We start from the raw sequence: 18,043 nt of genomic DNA, 5'->3' as shown, positions 1-18,043 counted from the left end.
GGGGCTCTTGAGGTTGACGAACAATTTGGGAGTAGCATGCTGTTCATTCATACTCTAGAAACCTCTAATACATATTACGGCTGGTGGTGGATTTTGTAGTTCTGCTTGGTAGAAATAGATCATGGATTGATTCAATATATCGAGAGTACCGCACTGTCTTAATAACAGACAGACACACACACATCGGAAATACATCAAGCCCAGTGATCTATCATTCTATTTGACGACATAAAGGGTAGGAGTATGACGAGGGATGTAAGAGGAGAATAGTAGAACACATCGACATAGAAAAGCAGAGAAACAAAAGAACACCATATCATCAAAGCCATTAGAAATCCATCTTGAGCCTCTTCTCCATCTCATCATGGAAAGCAGGCGGCTCACGGAGGTCATCACCTGAAGCAACCAAGTTAGCCAAAACAGATCCAAAAACCAAACCATCCCGTCTCCCTTCCCCAAAATATAAGAATATGACGTACCATGGTAAATATCCTCCCACTGAACTTCACTATCCCGACCTCCAATAACAAGAATATCCTCATGAACATTGCCACCCCGCACACCGCCAAGAACAGCAGGCCGGAAAGTCCCATCCCGAACGATCTTCAGCTCCATCCCGCGACGAACGGGCTCCGCAATACCATATGCCCGACGCAGTCCCTCCATCTTCATGGCGTCCTGTGTAGCCCGCCACGCGAGGAGTCGGGCCTCGAGAGGGTGCGTAGATGTTGGAATCTCGCTGCTGGAGTTCGTGGACGACGCGTGCGCGGTGGCGGTCTGCGTGAGCTTGTTGCGGAGAGTATCCGGGAGTCCTGGGGCGGAGGGGGCACCCTTAGACGGGCGGGGTGCTTGGAGGCTTGCTTGTTGGCGGGTTGTGAGATTGCTCGTTTGTGTTGCGTTGCCGCTTGGGGGGGCGATGCGGAGGGACTGGGGTTTTTGTTAGTTTTGTGTTTGAAATTGGGTTTAAGGTGAATTGGGGATTTCAAAGATAGTAGTTTAGGGATAGTGATGGTGGTTCTAGATGCTTTGCTTATGGGCTGGACTCCAGGGTGAGGTCCCGGGTCCGTAGCTTGATAACGTACCATGATGACGGATGGATAATGCTAGGATTTCAAGTTCGAGGGCCGAAATCAGAGATTGGATAATTTTGGATGTGTATTCAAAGCTCGGAAAGGAGATAGAAAAGTAGAAACAAGAGCCAAAGGGAGGGATGCAAGATGACAAGCACCGATGATGCTTCAGGCAGAGAGAAGCAGCGCGGCCAGCTCCTACGACAGACGAGAGAAACCAACAACGCAACCACCCCAACCATCAGATCACGTGCATTCCACTTCCGCCGGGCCAACTCAATTCTATCGCGAGATTCTTCAGCGAAAGGGGACCCAAATCGCACGTCTCACACCACCCACAATGACCCAATTATTCTCCCCAATAGCCCTCCGGGCTCTACGGACTCTCATCCACCGTCCTGCGGTCTCATCACCCCTCTGCCACACAATTTCCACATCACCCGCTATCTCCTTCGCCGCGAAACAATCCCCCATCACCTCCCGTCTCAACTTCCACCCCGTCTTCCGCACAGCTGCTGCCGGCTTCGCTGCCGTGCCGAAGCGGCAATTCTCTAGCTCGCCGATCATCCGCGCTACGTACAACCAGGTCCGTCGCGGTATTCGGACTGGACAGCGGGCTCGTCGTGGTGGATCGCCTGCGCTGAAGGGTACGCCTGGGTTGAAGGGTGTTTGTCTTAAGACCGGTGTTACCAAGCCTAAGAAGCCTAACTCTGGCGAGAGGAAGGTGGCAAGAGTGCGGTTGAGTTCTGGGAAGGTTATTACTGCTTATATTCCTGGCGAAGGTAAGATTTACTTGCAATTGGGTTGGATTGGTGTAGGGAACAGAATTCTGTGGATTCTGTTTCCGGCGCTGGTCCTTTTTTTTTAACGGGATTTGGGCTAATTATCTTGTACAGGTCACAATATCCAGCAGCATAGTGTTGTCCAGGTCCGTGGTGGACGTGCTCAGGATTGTCCTGGTGTGAAGTATACCCTTGTTCGTGGTGCGATGGATTTGGTAAGTCCTTTTTTGCTTGTGTTTATATATACCCACTTTTGGAGTGTCTTCCTTGATCCTTTACTGATTGTATATTACTAGGGCGGTGTTGGAAGCCGTATGACAAGTCGCTCGAAATATGGTGCGAAGAAGCCGAAGACCAACTAAGAAGGATTCGGGGATACAGGTTTATTATGATTGACCTGCTGTGAGATTATACAATTCTGGTCTCTTTTGACTGCTGTATAAGAGGAAGCCTTATGGGGCTACTTGGATTTTGCTTTTTGTGCTCTTCGCTGAGCAACTTCTGTTCATATTTGCATGTAACACTACGGATTGCGACTGTTTATTATCATGTTACCTCTTTCGATATTCAAGCTCTTTAAAGTCAACTGTTTTCATATCTTTGAAATTCTTAAGAGGTATAGAAAATGGTTCCGGGAATATCACTTTACTCCGGACCCATGCAACAAAACAGACCCCAAACAAGGACGAACGCTCGAAAATCAATAGTAACACATGTCAGACATCGAAGTAAAACCTCCAGAAGGTAACGCGATAACGGGAATCACAATGAAACAGTTGAAAGGTAAATGTGCAGCTTTTTGGCCGAGCGTGGTAAAATCAGTAGCATATTGCTACATCTAGGTGAGACCCACCACAAGCAAAGCAGCGGGAAAAGTGCACCGGAGGATTCTACCGAGGTGTTGCAGTTGCCGCACAAATGGGTGACACTGTCAGCCTCCAAAATGCGCAGCGCTTCGTATCCAGACGAGACAACCGACCCGCGCATTGTCGCCAATAAGGAAACGACTGGGCCATCCTTGAACAGACCCAGAGGGACCATGAACAAGATGAGTAAATCAATCGTATTTCGTGTTCCATCCGTTCGGCTTCTCCGTCTTGGTGATATCGAACCAATGCTTGGTGCCTGTATCACAATTAGTTTTGGACTAGAGGTATAGATCGGTGGGGTAAAGACATACAAGAGTAATCCTTCCAGTCGAAGTTATCCTTCGGTTGGCAGGAACATCTCAAGTCGAGGCGTTTCTTTTCATCCGAGGGGCAATGCGTAAATGGGACATGGTAGTAGGCGATTTCATCCCAGAAGTGAATTTCCTCTTTCTTTAACATCATAGAAGCGGCAATGGAGTGAACCGGTGCGTCGCCCCACCGCTCATAGAAGAAACCACCGTCCTTGTCCAAGGAAGTGAAATAGTTAATATAAGCGTCGGATCGCAGCCACTCCAAGCTGCCAATTTCAAAGTTGGACCACTAATAGAAAGGTTAGAGAGGTTGAGGTTTAACCCAGTCTGAAGTACTTACGAAGTGGCAGTTGTTGTAGGTTTCTCCGCCGTCATTGCTGATGAAGTCCATGGCATTTCCCTCGGAGATATGCTCAGGGTGACTACCTGTGAACTTCTTCACACTATCCCACAGGGTAGGAATGGTCGCTGCATACTCATACAGACTGATGACAAAGCTGTACTTCTTGTTGTTCTCCTTCATGAAGCGGAACGGATCAGAGTCGACATCACAGTAGAGCTCAATACTAGGCTCAACGCGCCAGTAGTACTCAAAGTTCATCATGAGCGGGTGGCGGAAGAAGAATCCGGACTCATAACGGCACATATGGCGGTAACTCTCCGAACCGCCGTAAATGATCTTTTTGCGGTCCATCTCCTCTCGCGCTTCTTTGGCCTTGTCCTGGTCGATCCACTCTGGATATGACCAGTGTTCTTCGGGGATCACACCATAGTGAGTTTTGCCGGAGACCAGTGCGGTGGTCAATTTCTTGAACTCTTCATCGAACTCTTCGTCGTTCAGGAATACCCAATCATAGTTGTAGTTGTGGTTGAAACGGTCTTCGACTGTTCGAATGGACTTGACCATGTCCCAAAGGTCGGAATTACGCGCGAGGGTGACAAAGGTGGCATTTACACGTTGGCCACTGTGTGAGCCGATAACTTGCGGTTTTTGCGACTTGACTGAGTCGTATGTGGGGGTCTTGGGTGTAGGAGTGGTTAACCCGGTGGTAGGCATCGGGATAGAGGATTTTGAGACGACGAAGAAGAGCGCCAATGCCTACTCAACGTTAGCAACGGACAGTCATGAGCATAGAAGAGAGACTCACCACGACGGCAAAGACTAGATAGCGCGCATATCGAATAGTGATAGACATGGCGATGTGGGGGAGGAACAATGATGATTCCCCGTCAAGTGGCAAGGCAACAACAGAGGTCAGATCGGCGCAGTTGGAACCAATCCAGATTAAAAAGCGAGCGACATCAATGGAGAATGAGATAGAAGCAAAAGTAAGGAGCAGTCACTGGAAATCCCAAAGGTGTTTTAGGGGGGTGGAGGGGAGATTAAAGGTGGAAAAGATGAAAGGCCGCGCAAGACAATGACAACCGCTTTCAGCCACTTTGGGTGTCATCCAATTTGAGACATTCTAGTACTTAGGGGATATTATTAGGGTACCGAGGTGGGTTAGTGAGATCTATATCTATGTTCATCCGATATTCGATCTTGAAGATAATGATGTCAAATCCACTTTAGAAAAGAGAGATAAAGGGGAAGGGTTCTCGTTATACAAGTTCAAGCTAATGTTCTCTCTGGTCAACTTGTTACTGTTAAGTATGCGAGTATGTAACATTATGGACATATGTAGTGATAAGGCCAAAGTATTACCAGGTAGACTCTAAAGTCTTAAATAGCCCTATAGCATCTTATCTCCTCTTAATCCTAGACATTTCTTTACATATCCAAAGCTGTAAAGCTGCACATCAGAAGTGAAGATCGACAACTGTGGCTTGGCAAAAAGCACCCATTTATGCCTGAGGCATCCGCACTCCAGAACTTCCCGTCCATCGATCGCACCTTTCCCTCAACCTCCCCCACTAAGCTATTTACCTCCCCACCTCTTTTCCATCCTTTCTCATCCAGAGGATGGCTTTCTTTGGATTTGATACAACCCTACCCAGGGACCGTGATGGTTCCGGGGCCAAGGGGTTCTTCGAGAACCCAGATCCCTTCGCCGATATTGCTCGAGCTAATGCGCTGGGAGATGACGACGTGTGAGCTTATCTTTTTGAATGGCTTGGAATGGGCCGTTATACTTATCATCATTTAGGATTGATTTTGAGGATACCTACGATGGTCTTGGAGACCAGCTTCCCGACGATCAGGACGAGTTCAACGATGACACGTTTGGCGGAGCCGGGCCCGATACGTCTGTTGGCAGAGATTTTGATTTCTTTGGCAAGACTGCTCAGGTTTCCGACGCCATTGGCGAGGAGCAGGTTCGCTTTAGCCTACAAAATCCCAATGCAGGTCGAGTCGCCCCTCAGCCTGTCCAAATTCCTGTTCAGCAGGCCGCCCCCCAGCAGACCACCAAGCGCTCAGGCTATGAGAAGTACTCGGATCCTGGCTATATTCCAGACTTGCAAGCCAAATCTAGTGTATGGGGTGTGTCGCAGAAGAAAGCTGAACCCGCTGCCGCTGCTGCCCCGAGCCGGAAGATGATGAGCTTGGAAGAGGTCGAAGCACAGATGCGTTATCATGGCCATACTTCCGCGACGCCAGCCGCGGAAGCCTTCCTGCGATCCATGGTGGAGCAGCCTCAGTACCCACCCCAGCTCCAGCACCTTCAGACACTTCCTGATGGGTTCCCTCCGGTGCCTCCCGAGTTTATTCAAGCACAGATGAAACAGGGCCACCTACCCCCGCAAATGCCACACCCACCGCCTGGTATGCCAGAGCTCTACGGTGGCCCTGCGCATATGCCACCCGGTGGGCCGTTGCATATGATGCAAAACGCCAACCTCCCCCCGCAAAACATGCCGCCTCCTGGCCCGCGCCATGGTGGGCCACCCCAGCTCCAGGCCCAGCGCCCTCAGCAACCCCAGCCGCAGCAACCTCTTCAACATCAGCAAGGCCCGCCTCCTAGCCGGGGCTCCAACAATGGAATGCCGGTGATCACTAACCCGCAGCAACTCATGCATCTCACAGAAGAGCAGCGTAACTCTTATTTGGTGGAGGATGCCAAGCGGGCAAAGCGCAATCACAAGATTTTCCTCCTGTCCCGCGGTAATGGTCTGATGACCCCGCAGGACAAGAATTTCATCACCCGTATTCAGTTACAACAGCTGGTCGCGGCTGCCGGAAATGTCGCAGATTCGGACCCTGAGGCCGTGCTGGCAGAGGACTTCTACTACCAGGTCTACAGCCAGATTCGTGGCGCACCACGCCAACACCCCCACCAACCCCTTGGTCACTTCGCCCAGACTTATCTGCTCCAGACTGGTAACCGGCTCGGCGGGCATCGTCGGGGCAATTTCCAGAGTGCCGATAACCACATGCAGCGAATGCAGCAGCAGGTCCAGCGTGCCGTAGAGGCAGCAAAGGCCAAGCCCAAGAACAAGCAGCTCATCATCGAGGGCAGCTTGGGCAAGATCTCGTTTAGCAATGCCAAGGCCCCCAAGCCGATGCTGAACATTAAGCGCCCTGATAGCTCAGAAGGACCTAAGCCCAAGAAGCAGTCGGATCTGAGTCTTAGTGATCGCAAGTCGATTCTTACGAATCTCGAAGGTGTTTACAGTGCATTGATGGCAATGGAAGACATGGAGCGCACGATGCCGCCACCCCCCGAAGAAGACGATGCCGAGGCAATCCAAGAACACATGGAATGGAGACAGAGACTTCACTCACTGAACCAGAAATTGTGGCGGTCATTGAAGGTGATGGAACCTATTGTGCCCAACTCGACGACACCACACCCCTTTATCGCATTCTTGTCATACCCCAAGGGCAAGAAGGCCATTCCTCGCATCTTCCGTCACATTGACCAGGAACAGCGTGTCACTATTCTCACCATGATTGTCGTCCACCTGGATAGCCTGGATGTAGTCCGTCTTGCTCAGCCCGTGCCCGGTGAGGCCCAGCCATCGCTCGGTGTGCGCGAAGCCATTGATCTGTTCTCGCTGGCCGTCATGCCCTGCCTTTTGGGATATGTGAACGAGGCGCCATTCAACATTATAATTGGTCTTTTGGGATTGGTCATCAACCAAACCCATGTGCAGACCGTGGCTCGCACCAAGGTTGGCTTGGGCATTTTGACCATGTTGCTCAGTCGTGCCGAGATTGTTAAGGAGGCCGGTCAGGCTTCCGAGCATGATTGGCAGCAGTGGGTTGAGAAGTTCAACGTGTTGTTTGATACTTTGGAACTTGGCTTGAATGACATCTTCCCTGGATCGATCAGCTCCGGTGACGATATGTATGTGTGGCAGTTCCTTGCCGCCGTGGGCATTGGCGCCAGTCCTGAGCAGCAGCAGCGTCTGGTTATTGCCGTTAAGTAAGTGTTTCCGTTTCGATCTAGCGCAGAGAACCAGTGCTAATTAATTTCTTACAGGGACCGAGTCATGGAAACCGTGGGATATAGCAAGACCCTTCCTGCCGACATGGGCAGTCAGCGTCTGAACAACGTCAATCTTTTCATGCGAGCCATTGGTCTGGACGTTGAGCTCCTCGGTTAAATACCTCGGTTAATAAGGATATTCTAATTTTGAGCCTCCTTGGGTATCTATCCTTGGCATGTTAACCACTTCTGTCCGAGTTCATCCAGACTTGAACGAATGAGAATGAGCCCCGAGGCCTTGAGTACTCAATGGTCTCATGACAATGCTGAAATGCAACGACGCTATCTACCATATCTACAGGGTATACGGGACCCCCAAAATCAGGTTATACTGTTGTACCTGAACCCGGTTTATTTTATCCTTTTTTTTTTCCAATACCAATTTCACTTCAACGTTCTATATTCAAACAGTAAATATTATTTGGCGGAAAATTCCCCGGGAACGGACTGCCCCCTTGCATACCTATGTTCCTATTCGGCATTGAAATGACGTTTGCAGGAAATTTAGGATTTTCAGGGGATTTCGGAGAATTCGAGGGATTCAAGTGATTTATCTTTGCAATTGCACATCCTTGCACATCCTTGCATATCCTTTCCCGTTTCGAGATGAGGGCTGTTTTCACCTCCCCGGTCAGAACACATACCTGTACATAATGTTCGCATCAACAATCAACAATGGTCTAATAACCTCGAATAGGGGAGGAAAAGGAAATTGGAGGTACCAATGTGTAGATCAATGGATATTTGGAAATTAATCCCAAACCAAAAACACAACCATCAAACCACCTGGCCGCATCATCACATATCCACGTGGGGAGACGGCCCAGGTTCCCCCCCCCCACCTCCAATTTCCCCTTAAAAAGCTGCCCCTCGTCCGCTTTTTACTCCGGACTCTCCGTATTTTCCATTTTCCTGTTAATTATTACCCGGAATTTAAAATCATGTCTTCTGGTTCAGTTCTTGTTGCTGGGTAAGTGGTCGAATTCCCTATTTGGGATCTTGGAAACTAACTCCCCGCTAGTGGCACGGGCTACATTGGCTCGTTCACCACTCTCGCCCTTCTCGAGGCTGGTTACAAGGTCGTCGTTGCTGACAACCTGTACAACTCTTCCCGTGAGGCTCTCAACCGTGTTGAGCTTATCTGTGGCAAGAAGGCCGAGTTCTACGAGCTCGATGTCACCAAGGAGAACAGCTTCGACCAGGTGTTCGAGGCCCACCCCGACATTGACAGCGTTATCCACTTCGCTGCCCTGAAGGTATTTATCCTACGAGACAACAAAAAAATAACCTGTATCGTATAATCCAATGGCTAATCCAATTGTCCTAATTTAGGCCGTTGGCGAGTCCGGCGAGAAGCCCCTGGACTACTACCTGGTCAACGTCTACGGCACCGTCAACCTCCTGCGCTCCATGGTCAAGAACAATGTCACCAACATTGTCTTCTCCAGCTCCGCCACCGTCTACGGTGATGCCACCCGCTTCCCCAACATGATCCCCATCCCCGAGGACTGCCCTCTGGGTCCCACCAACCCCTACGGCAACACCAAGTTCGCCGTCGAGAACGCCATCACCGACGTGATCAATGCTCAGCGCAACAACGCCACCAAGGCCGGCAACGAGGCCGAGGCTAAGAAGTGGAACGGTGCTCTGCTCCGCTACTTCAACCCCGCTGGTGCCCACCCCAGCGGTATCATGGGCGAGGACCCTCAGGGTGTCCCCTACAACCTTCTCCCCCTGCTTGCCCAGGTTGCCACTGGCAAGCGCGAGAAGTTGATGGTCTTCGGTGATGGTATGCAACCAACCCCTCACCCGCATCCTCTCCACTAGCAAAGCCCCTCATCTAACATTTTCCCTAGACTACGCTTCCCACGACGGCACCGCCATCCGCGATTACATCCACATCCTGGATCTCGCAGACGGCCACCTCAAGGCCCTGAACTACCTGCGCGCCAACAACCCCGGTGTCCGCGCCTGGAACTTGGGTACCGGCAAGGGCAGTACCGTCTACGAGATGGTCCGCGCCTTCTCTGCCGCCGTCGGAAAGGACCAACCCTACGAGGTTGCTCCCCGTCGTGCTGGAGATGTCCTCAACCTCACTGCCAACCCCACCCGTGCTAACACCGAGCTCGGATGGAAGGCTGAGCGTACCCTCGAGCAGGCTTGCGAGGATCTCTGGCTCTGGACTAAGAACAACCCCCAGGGTTATCGCCAGGAGCCCCCTGCTGAGCTGCTCGCTCAGCTCAAGAAGTAAATTTACTTCGGGGTGATGTGACTGTGCTTGTGGCTTGTAATGGATCTTGCCTTTGTTGATATGGAAGTCCTGAAATCCTGGATTTAGTTGGTAGAATACATGAAACGAATTTCCTTTTTCTGTGATGCTTGGTCTATAATTTTGAGTTTGTTTTTCTTTCTATCACAGTAGAGTTATAGCCCTCAACTCCATCTATATAATCATATCATACCATACCTCCATATAAAATAGATATACACATGCACATATCTTCACTTATTTCTGACCCTTTCGACTCCTCCTCGACCCCTCAGTCTTCTTTCCCTTCTTCTCAGCCTCCTTTTTAACCTGCTCATCCTCAGCCTTCTGTTTCTCAACCTTAACCTCCTTCTTCTCCAAAGCCCTCATAACAGCACTCTCTTTCTCCGCCTCCTCAACCATCTTCCCACTAAACTCCCAAAGCTTCTTCCCAACCTCATCATTCCGCACATCAGCCCGCGCATAATCCATCTCCCGACATTCCTTAATCAACCACCCACCCGCACCCCGTCCATATTGCTGCTCCATCGCCGCATACAGAATACTCTGCGCACCCTGCGTAGGCGACTTAAACACCAACCACCAGATAGGCCAGGTAATCAAGTACAACGCAAGACCCCACAACGACCCACCAGTCAACCACCGTCTCATCCCCGGAGTTCTTGTGAGACCGGGATCAACAACGATAACCCGCGTACAAGGCGGCAGACTATCCGGCCGCTTGTAGGAATTCAAATGCCGCTGGAACGAGTGCGCAAAGATAGTCAATGCGAGCTTGCTGAGCGCGTACACGCCCTTCGGTTGCGCATACAAAGTCGGGGAAGTCTTCGTCCGCTTCGAGACAACCTTCTGTTTCCCGCGCGCCACGGAGTCCAGATTGCTGAAGTTGCCGCCAATGTAGCTAGAGCATGTTGCGAAGATGACACGGACGTCGCGGTGTGCGGGCTGTGCGCGCAATGCTGGGCTGAGGATGCTGAGGAGATGGAAGTTGGCCAGGTAGTTTGTTTGCCATTCTTGGTCGATGCCGTCTATTGTTAGGGTGCGCGGTGCGGAGGGCTCGGCTATGCCGCCGGCGAGGATTATACCGTCAAGTCGACGGGGTGGGATGTTGTCGATCCATTTCGTTGCGAAGGTGCGGATTGAGTGCAGGGAGGAGAGGTCGACTTGTTCGGCGTAGATTAGAGGGTTTTTCGTGCTTGTGCGGAGATCGTCGATGTATTCGGAGAGGAAGAGGTCTGAGGGTGGTTGGCGGGTTAGGAGGATTACTTGGGCGCCGCGAGTTGCGAGCTCGCGGACGACTTCTGCGCCTATTCCGGAGGTTCCGCCCTGATGATTTTGATATTTGTGAGATTGGGTAATTGGATGATTGGGCGGTGCTATAGGGGTGTCTTACCGTCACCATTATGACTTTTGATCGCATCATCCGCTCGGAGCCGTTGCGGGCTCCTTCGAAATAGTATTTCAGTGCCGCGAGGACTAGCACCCATGGTGCTATACGAAGGATTGTCCAGGCATGCGGGATGGATGAGACGCCATCCCGGAGACCCTGGGCAATGATGGGGATGGGCATATTTAATTGAGATGCGAAGATGGGAAGAGGAAGGACAGGTATGTGTCCAAAGGGATTTCAACGTACACGTCCACATCTCCGCTTATCTCTTATCGCCACCATTTAATTCCGCTCCGCCCCCCAATCTTCTTTCCCTCTTCTCTCTTTCCTTGCCTTCACAGCTCTACAATTCTCAACCATGGCCTCCGAGGACGAAGATTATTTCCTTCCACCAGAGCAACAACGCCCCTTCAGCTCCGGTATCCGCCGAAAACGCGTGCAGTTCGTGCGCTCCTCCAATCTAGACACAACAACAGCCCCAACTCCCTCCTCTTCCTCCGGCACCAGCATCGCCGACAAATACCTCTCTATTGTGATGGCCCAACCGGCCGCAAGTACATTACCGAGCACACCAACCCAGCGCGCACCCTCGCCACCAATCCGTACGCACTCCGCGCCACCCACTCAAGACATAATCCCCCCACCTCCACCCACAGACCCCGCGCCCGCCCCTGCGGCCTCAGAATACTGCGAAGTGTGCAAACTACCTATCCTCAAAGCCACAGCGAATGCAACAGACCAAAAACCACGTCCCCACGAAGCCTCTCTCGCTCACCAGATCTGTCTCACTCACTCCCACCCGCCATCGCACCTCGACCGCACACGCCCAGGTCTCCGATACCTCTCTACCTACGGCTGGGATCCTGATAGCAGACTTGGGCTCGGCGTATCGGGCCGTGAGGGGATCCGTGAACCTATCAAACCCCGTGCCAAGCATGGTACGGCTGGACTGGGGACTGGGCTTGATCCGGATGGAGATCCGTTGCCGCCTAAACCTGCGCCGGTGAAGGTGCAGAAGCTTAATGCTAAGCAGGTGCGAAATAAGACGGCGGAGGATAAGAAGAGGGCAGAGAGGATGAGGAAGGCTTTTTATCAGAATGATGAGGTTTTGAAGTATCTTGGGCAGGGGGCTTAGGTGGTGGGTTCTATGGATGGATGGACGGTGAATGGATGGATATGCTTCTTTTTTGTCTTTTTTGTGTTTGATGATACCCCTATTTGGTTTTTTTTATTTGTTATGTGTGGTTCTATGTGGATATCAGTTTCAAATGGAGATACAGCATTTGTTTCTGTTTGGGTGCTTAACTTGAAGATATATTTACCGTAGGTACTGTAAGTTGAAACATAAATTGTAGTACAGTGAGCACATTCCCATGACCTAAGTCTTTATAGGACTCATCTTGGGAAATAAATAATAAAAAAACCGCTGACAATAGCGCCTTGAATGCTAGGGACCAGACCAGACCAACAGAAAGACAAGGAAAAGAATGGTATCACAAAAGCGCTGGACGGGGACAGCAGGACACAGAAAACAGGGTGGGATCAAGAGAAATAGAAATGGCGAGTGCTACTTGAAGAAACGGTATTTTTTCTCCTTCTTGTCCTTCTTGTCCTTATCTTTCTTGTCCTTCTTGTCGTGCTTTCCGCTGCCAGATGAGGCAGGGATGCTTCCGCTTCCGTTTCCGTTTATCGACATACCAGCCATCAGTGCCTCTGGCGGAGCTGGCGGGTTGAGGTGTGCTGTTGAGACGGGCTTCTTCTGTGGTGGCGGAGTGGGAGCTGGAGGGGCCTCCCGCTCGAAGAGATGGGCCGGGGCAGTAGGTTTGGGGCGCTCGTATGGGAGGTCTAGACGACGCCGGTCAACACCAAGGTCCCGTACCTGGCGGAGGAAGAGACTCGGAGTCAACATGTGAGTTGTGGCAAGGTAGACGTCTCGGTTGTATGTCGCTGAGATTTCGTGACAGGCTCGTGACTCGCCGTAGGTGGCACCACCGGCCATGAAGACGATTACGCGCTGTCGAGGCTGGTCGACGGATCTTGTACGTGCCCAAGTCGGTTTTGCGCTGCGCAAAGAGGCTTGCTGTGACTGCATTTCTTGGGCAGCTATGGCGCCATCCGTCTCGGTGTGCGGGCGTGTGAAGGGGAAAGAAGTCGGGTCCAGATTTCCCTGAAGCTGGTCTTCGAGCATCTGCTTGATAGCTAGCTCATACCGGCTTAGGCTGAGCTCCTCTGATTCGGGTGGTGGGTTTCGTCGGTTGAAAAGAGGTTGCGCTGGTGGCTTTTCATCCTTTAGAGGTTTCTCGACACGAACTCCAAGCAGTTCGAGGTTGGCAATCACCCCGCCGTCTTGTGGTGGGAGTCCAGCGTGCGCCATGAGTTTGCGAATGTCACCACCTAGCAATCCACCACGATACATGATGTACAGAAGTATGAGCCTAAGCCGATCTGGTTGTACGACTGAGTCGTCATCGAGGAGCTGTACGAGTTGCGCTGCTAGGTTCTTTGCCTTTTTGTAGTTCTCATCCAGACCTGTGGCGAATGACTGCTCGGTGGAGCTCACTTCCAGGAGTTTGCGGGACTGGAAGTAGTTCATACACTCTTGTGCCATGTTGAGGTGCAACGTGTAGGCGTCCTTACCTTGTTGGAATTCTGTCAGTCCGCCCAACATATCCTTGATGGTGTTCACGTTGGATTTGTCGTTACTGAAAAAGAACCCCCCAAGTTAGTATTTCGACTCTGGCATAGGGATGGCCCGTTGAAACTCACTCGTCTGAAAACTGAGGGTTTGCCGCTCGGAATTTGGCAAAGTCCTCGCCCAGTTTTCCAAGCACATCCTTCATATGCATATGGCGGTAGTCCACCCAGACTCGGTCATTCTCGCCAATCTCCATCTCCTTGACCTCCTCATTTTTGTTGCCCTGGTTTAAAACTGTCTTGTAGGTGACCTTGTCTCCATCTGTGACAGGAAGTAGATCATGGACCATGGCCTGGTATGTAAACTCGTGAAGAAGGGGTGCGAACAAGTCCATGGAACGGTCTACTACGAGTAGTACGCCTCGGGGACGGTTTGTTTGGGGCGGGAAGTCGCGCTGATACTGCGCAAACTGATCCAATTCATTTTGAATGAAACGCGCCAAGTGAGAGCACATAACTCCGGCTTCATGAGTCGGAGACCGGGGCCGATAGTACCGAATCACAGGGTATTCGCCCAGGGAAGCGCAAAGAGAGACGACCTTGATTCAACGTCAGCAAGCCCAATTGGCATCCTCGGAGGGTGCACCTTACCTTCTGGGCCAATTCTTCTAAATGACGCCGAATTAAGTTGTTGCAACCCGGGTGGAAGAGCACTGGGAAGCTCCACGGGTCCCGGAATGTGATCAAGCGTGATTCCCTGGGATAGAAATTGATGTTCATAGTGTAAAAGTCTGCAATGCGCTCGCGCGCCATTTGGGACCGATCAATTCGAGATCGCAGCTGCGGGTCGAGGGCTATAAGCTGTGTGAGCGAAATGACGTCGTGATGGCTCCGGGTTCGCTAGCCCACTAACATGAGGTCCACACCAAGAATGCCTTTCTGTATCGGCCCACCTCGAAATCTGCCATCAGACAGTCGATCACGTACGATTCCGGGGACAATATGTACAACGCGTCCATATCGGGATTGGACGGTCGTCGATGTTCGATCTGCTCGACGTCTGTGGTGTGGTGGTGATTAGTGAGATTACTTGAGTCGCAAAGGACAAAGCGAGCTCACTGGAAACATTGAGATTGAGTATTTCCTCCTCCTTCACAGCGCCGTCGACCAATTTCTTGCTGGTCTCATCGACCACCAGAACTTTCCACTATTAGGGGGAGGGTTGCCGTCAGTATCCGCGGTAGAGGGGTTGATCGGAGGGGTCGGGCTCACATCATGGCCACCAGTATTGCGGATTGTGTTCAGTATAACTATTCCAGACAGTATCAGGTCAGCCAGGGGTTCTTGCAAGAGGTAGTAGAAGTAGTCACCCACAGTCGCGTTGAATGTTAATTATCGAGGAGCCCATGATGGCGGGCAGCCCACAACTTGGGGCTTCAGAGTGAAGACTGGAACAGAAAAGAAAGAGCACAAAAAAAAAGCAGGCAGATAGTAAGGAAGATTGAGTAGATGTTTAGTTCCAGGAGGAGGAGAGGTGGCCGTCTGAGGTATATGAAGGAAGATGATTTTCCCCACCATTGGAGCTTTAAAGTGGATCAGGTCGATAAGGGAACTTTTTGGTTTCTCTCCTTATGTCTTATGTCCCTTGTCCTTTAGTCTACCCGTTCTCTTTGTTACGTTCGACTTTCTTTGTTTTAGGATTGTTCCTCTCTACGGGATTGGAGCCCCCGTCGTCTAGGAATGCAGCCATGGACTGGCGTTAGTCGCTCCCTCACCTTACGACCCTTGGCTCGTTTCGCTGTACGACCCTTCACCACAACCTCGATTCTGCAGAGATCGAGAAAGGTCAAACCCGAGATCTCCACAGACAGGAAAGACACAAAAAAAGGCAAATCACATGGAGGAGGTTCGGCCGGAAGGTCCGCCCGACAGGATATTGCGGCCGCACGAGATTTCAACGAACTGGTGGATGCGACCCTGCGCGATCTATACAGCAAGTTGACGAAATCAGGCGAATCACTAGAAGGATGGTCCCAATTCGAGCGCCAAATTAAAAATGCCTGCAAATCAGACGATAAGAAGGCATCTGCACAATGGGGACCCCTTCGGCATACAAAGGTAGCGCTGCAAAAGGCTTACCTCTCCTCCGGACTTCAGGGCCTGCGGGAGGAGGTGGAATATATGCAGTATTCGGAGAACATCACTGCCAGGTTTTCAGCACCCATCTTGGAAGCACAGCAAGAAGTGACCGACCTTCGATGGCCAGCCGAGTGGTATCCGCGCGCACGATCGATGCAGCGAACAATCCATCTCCATGTCGGGCCGACGAATTCCGGAAAAACCTACCATGCACTACAACGGCTGGCGAAAAGCAAGAATGGGTTCTACGCAGGTCCGCTGAGATTGCTCGCGCAAGAAGTATATCATCGATTCAAAGCAGATGGGGTTCCATGCAGTCTCGTCACTGGTGACGATGTCAAATTTCCCGATGATGATCAGGTGCCGCGCATTACCAGCAATACCGTGGAAATGGTCAGCCTGGGGCAGGAATACGATGTTGGCGTAATCGATGAGATCCAAATGATTGCTAACTCGTCAAGAGGATGGGCATGGACTCGAGCTTTCCTTGGTGCTCAGGTAGCCGAACTGCACCTGTGTGGTGAAACCCGCGCCATAGCATTGATTCGGGAGCTATGTGCACTCACGGGAGATAATTTGGAGGTCCACCGCTACGAACGTCTGAACGCCTTGGAAGTGATGCCGCACAGTTTAAAGGGTAATCTCAATAGTCTTGAAAAGGGCGACTGTATAGTCGTCTTCTCCCGGAAAGGTATACACGCCATGAAGGCAGACATCGAGAAGACCACCGGGAGACGTGCAGCCATCGTTTATGGCGGTCTGCCAGCAGAGATTCGGACCCAACAGGCAAATCTGTTCAACGACCCAGATAATGACTATGACTTCCTCGTGGCAAGTGATGCGATTGGCATGGGTCTTAACCTGTGAGTTCTACGCTCCCTGTTTATATTTACGCTCCATGCTAACTCACAATAGGAGCTGCAAACGCGTTATCTTTGACACCCTCGTCAAGCGTGTCCCGACTGGACTTCAACGGCTTACTGTCCCCGAGATTAAACAAATTGGTGGACGTGCTGGTCGATATCGCCCAGCCAATGCCACGGAAAGCACAAATGACGAGCCTAACGTGGGCCTGATCTCCTGTCTCGAAGAGGTTGACCTTCCATATATCCAGCAAGCTCTAAAGTTGGAGCCCCCACCGCTGAGTGCGGCAGGCATCTTCCCTCCAGAATCTGTTTTCCGGAAATTCGCCGCCTACTTCCCACCAGGTGTACCTTTCGAATATCTGATCAAGCGGGTCTTGGACATTGCCAAGGTCAATCCTTTGTTCTTCTTGTGTGACCCCAGCAGTCAGTTGGAAAACGCCGAAATTATCGACACTGTCAAAGGACTGCCGTTTGAGGATCAGTTAAAGTTCATGGTTTCTCCAATGGACCGTAAAAGTTCAGGTGCGCGTGATGTTACCGGTGCTATGGCGGACTGTGTAGCCGAACATCATGAAGGGCGACTGTTGGACATCGCCTATCTCAACTTGGAAGTCATCGAACAGCCCGTTTCTGGCAGCAATGACTATTTGCATGATCTGGAGAGCCTTCATAGGGCAGTTATCTTGTACCTGTGGCTCAGTTTCCGATTCGGTGGTGTCTTCACTGACCGAACTCTGGCAAGTCATGTCAAGGAACTTGTTGAGGAGCGGATGGTTCGGGCATTGACTGAATTCTCCGCTAATAAGAGGTTGCGGAAGGGTGCCTCTCTGAAGCGCCAGATTGCGCTGCAGAAACAGCTGTTGGAGCAGGAACGCATGGGAGTTGCTGGAGACTGGAGGCAACCATCTGGTGAAGGAGAGCAGATGGAAATAAATCTCTCTGAAGAAGCTGCTTCGGAGGTTGGGGAGGCTGCAGAGGGTGAATCGTCCGACGCTGATCTCTCATTATATGAGCCATCACCGGAGGCAGAGGGCGAGGCAGAGGGTGCACCCCCCGACTCGAACGACTCGGAGTCTGACTCAAAAGAGTCTTACTATGACACAGAAGTCCCCAAAGAATGATGAATATGTACAACAAGAAATATGTATATTAGATGTATAAAACCGATCTCCAAAACTCAATACCTAATACCTTTAGACTTACTTACTATTTCTTTTTGCTCTATTGTGCGTCTCTTTCAGCTTCCATTCACATCTTGATTGAACATCTTTGAAGATCCCCGA

At 51.1% G+C, this 18,043-nt stretch overlaps 9 protein-coding genes across 9 annotated transcripts; 5 read left to right on the top strand and 4 right to left on the bottom strand.

The window, feature by feature from the left end:
- Positions 1-214: 214 nt before the first annotated feature.
- Positions 215-1,146, bottom strand: N7537_003659 (proteasome maturation protein). The gene is made up of 3 exons (XM_056894717.1): positions 1,083-1,146; positions 480-927; positions 215-396 (listed from the first exon to the last, which is right to left on the bottom strand). The coding sequence occupies exons 1-3, from the start codon at positions 1,083-1,085 to the stop codon at positions 329-331; spliced, it is 519 nt and encodes a 172-aa protein (XP_056754465.1). The 5' UTR covers positions 1,086-1,146; the 3' UTR covers positions 215-328.
- An 87-nt stretch (positions 1,147-1,233) lies between these two features.
- On the top strand, positions 1,234-2,214 carry N7537_003658 (mitochondrial 37S ribosomal uS12m domain-containing protein; the record flags this gene model as incomplete). The annotated part of the gene is made up of 3 exons (XM_056894716.1): positions 1,234-1,852; positions 1,967-2,067; positions 2,149-2,214. 3 exons carry the CDS (start codon positions 1,234-1,236, stop codon positions 2,212-2,214), a joined length of 786 nt encoding a protein of 261 aa, XP_056754464.1.
- Positions 2,215-2,909: 695 nt separating this feature from the next.
- N7537_003657 (glycosyltransferase family 15 protein) lies at positions 2,910-4,228 on the bottom strand (the record flags this gene model as incomplete). Its single annotated transcript, XM_056894715.1, has 4 exons — positions 2,910-2,977; positions 3,033-3,321; positions 3,373-4,131; positions 4,181-4,228. 4 exons carry the CDS (start codon positions 4,226-4,228, stop codon positions 2,910-2,912), a joined length of 1,164 nt encoding a protein of 387 aa, XP_056754463.1.
- A 767-nt stretch (positions 4,229-4,995) lies between these two features.
- On the top strand, positions 4,996-7,580 carry N7537_003656 (deadenylation-dependent mRNA-decapping factor PAT1; the record flags this gene model as incomplete). The annotated part of the gene is made up of 3 exons (XM_056894714.1): positions 4,996-5,123; positions 5,180-7,399; positions 7,457-7,580. The coding sequence occupies 3 exons, from the start codon at positions 4,996-4,998 to the stop codon at positions 7,578-7,580; spliced, it is 2,472 nt and encodes an 823-aa protein (XP_056754462.1).
- An 823-nt stretch (positions 7,581-8,403) lies between these two features.
- Positions 8,404-9,713, top strand: N7537_003655 (NAD-dependent epimerase/dehydratase family protein; the record flags this gene model as incomplete). Its single annotated transcript, XM_056894713.1, has 4 exons — positions 8,404-8,432; positions 8,484-8,718; positions 8,795-9,251; positions 9,319-9,713. 4 exons carry the CDS (start codon positions 8,404-8,406, stop codon positions 9,711-9,713), a joined length of 1,116 nt encoding a protein of 371 aa, XP_056754461.1.
- Positions 9,714-9,968: 255 nt separating this feature from the next.
- N7537_003654 (putative oxidoreductase) lies at positions 9,969-11,301 on the bottom strand (the record flags this gene model as incomplete). Its single annotated transcript, XM_056894712.1, has 2 exons — positions 9,969-11,057; positions 11,125-11,301. The coding sequence occupies 2 exons, from the start codon at positions 11,299-11,301 to the stop codon at positions 9,969-9,971; spliced, it is 1,266 nt and encodes a 421-aa protein (XP_056754460.1).
- A 178-nt stretch (positions 11,302-11,479) lies between these two features.
- N7537_003653 (putative G-patch domain protein) lies at positions 11,480-12,256 on the top strand (the record flags this gene model as incomplete). The annotated part of the gene is made up of 1 exon (XM_056894711.1): positions 11,480-12,256. The coding sequence occupies one exon, from the start codon at positions 11,480-11,482 to the stop codon at positions 12,254-12,256; it is 777 nt and encodes a 258-aa protein (XP_056754459.1).
- Positions 12,257-12,688: 432 nt separating this feature from the next.
- N7537_003652 (Sec1 family protein) lies at positions 12,689-15,163 on the bottom strand (the record flags this gene model as incomplete). The annotated part of the gene is made up of 7 exons (XM_056894710.1): positions 12,689-13,823; positions 13,888-14,354; positions 14,407-14,609; positions 14,669-14,815; positions 14,875-14,962; positions 15,028-15,065; positions 15,130-15,163. 7 exons carry the CDS (start codon positions 15,161-15,163, stop codon positions 12,689-12,691), a joined length of 2,112 nt encoding a protein of 703 aa, XP_056754458.1.
- Positions 15,164-15,495: 332 nt separating this feature from the next.
- N7537_003651 (ATP-dependent RNA helicase SUV3) lies at positions 15,496-17,881 on the top strand (the record flags this gene model as incomplete). The annotated part of the gene is made up of 2 exons (XM_056894709.1): positions 15,496-16,757; positions 16,810-17,881. The coding sequence occupies 2 exons, from the start codon at positions 15,496-15,498 to the stop codon at positions 17,879-17,881; spliced, it is 2,334 nt and encodes a 777-aa protein (XP_056754457.1).
- Between the last annotated feature and the right edge of the window lie 162 nt (positions 17,882-18,043).

This window comes from Penicillium hordei, assembly GCF_028827395.1.
Source record: "Penicillium hordei strain IBT 12815 chromosome Unknown utg000002l_segment0_segment0, whole genome shotgun sequence".
NCBI lineage: Eukaryota > Fungi > Ascomycota > Eurotiomycetes > Eurotiales > Aspergillaceae > Penicillium > Penicillium hordei.
This window is presented reverse-complemented; position numbering and strand designations above follow the sequence as displayed.

Bases quoted from the DNA above. Each gene is read 5' to 3' on its own strand.
- N7537_003659 (XM_056894717.1), bottom strand. The intron at 397-479 runs GTACGTCATATT...TGGTTGCTTCAG, and splicing joins GTGGGAGGATATTTACCATG to GTGATGACCTCCGTGAGCCG.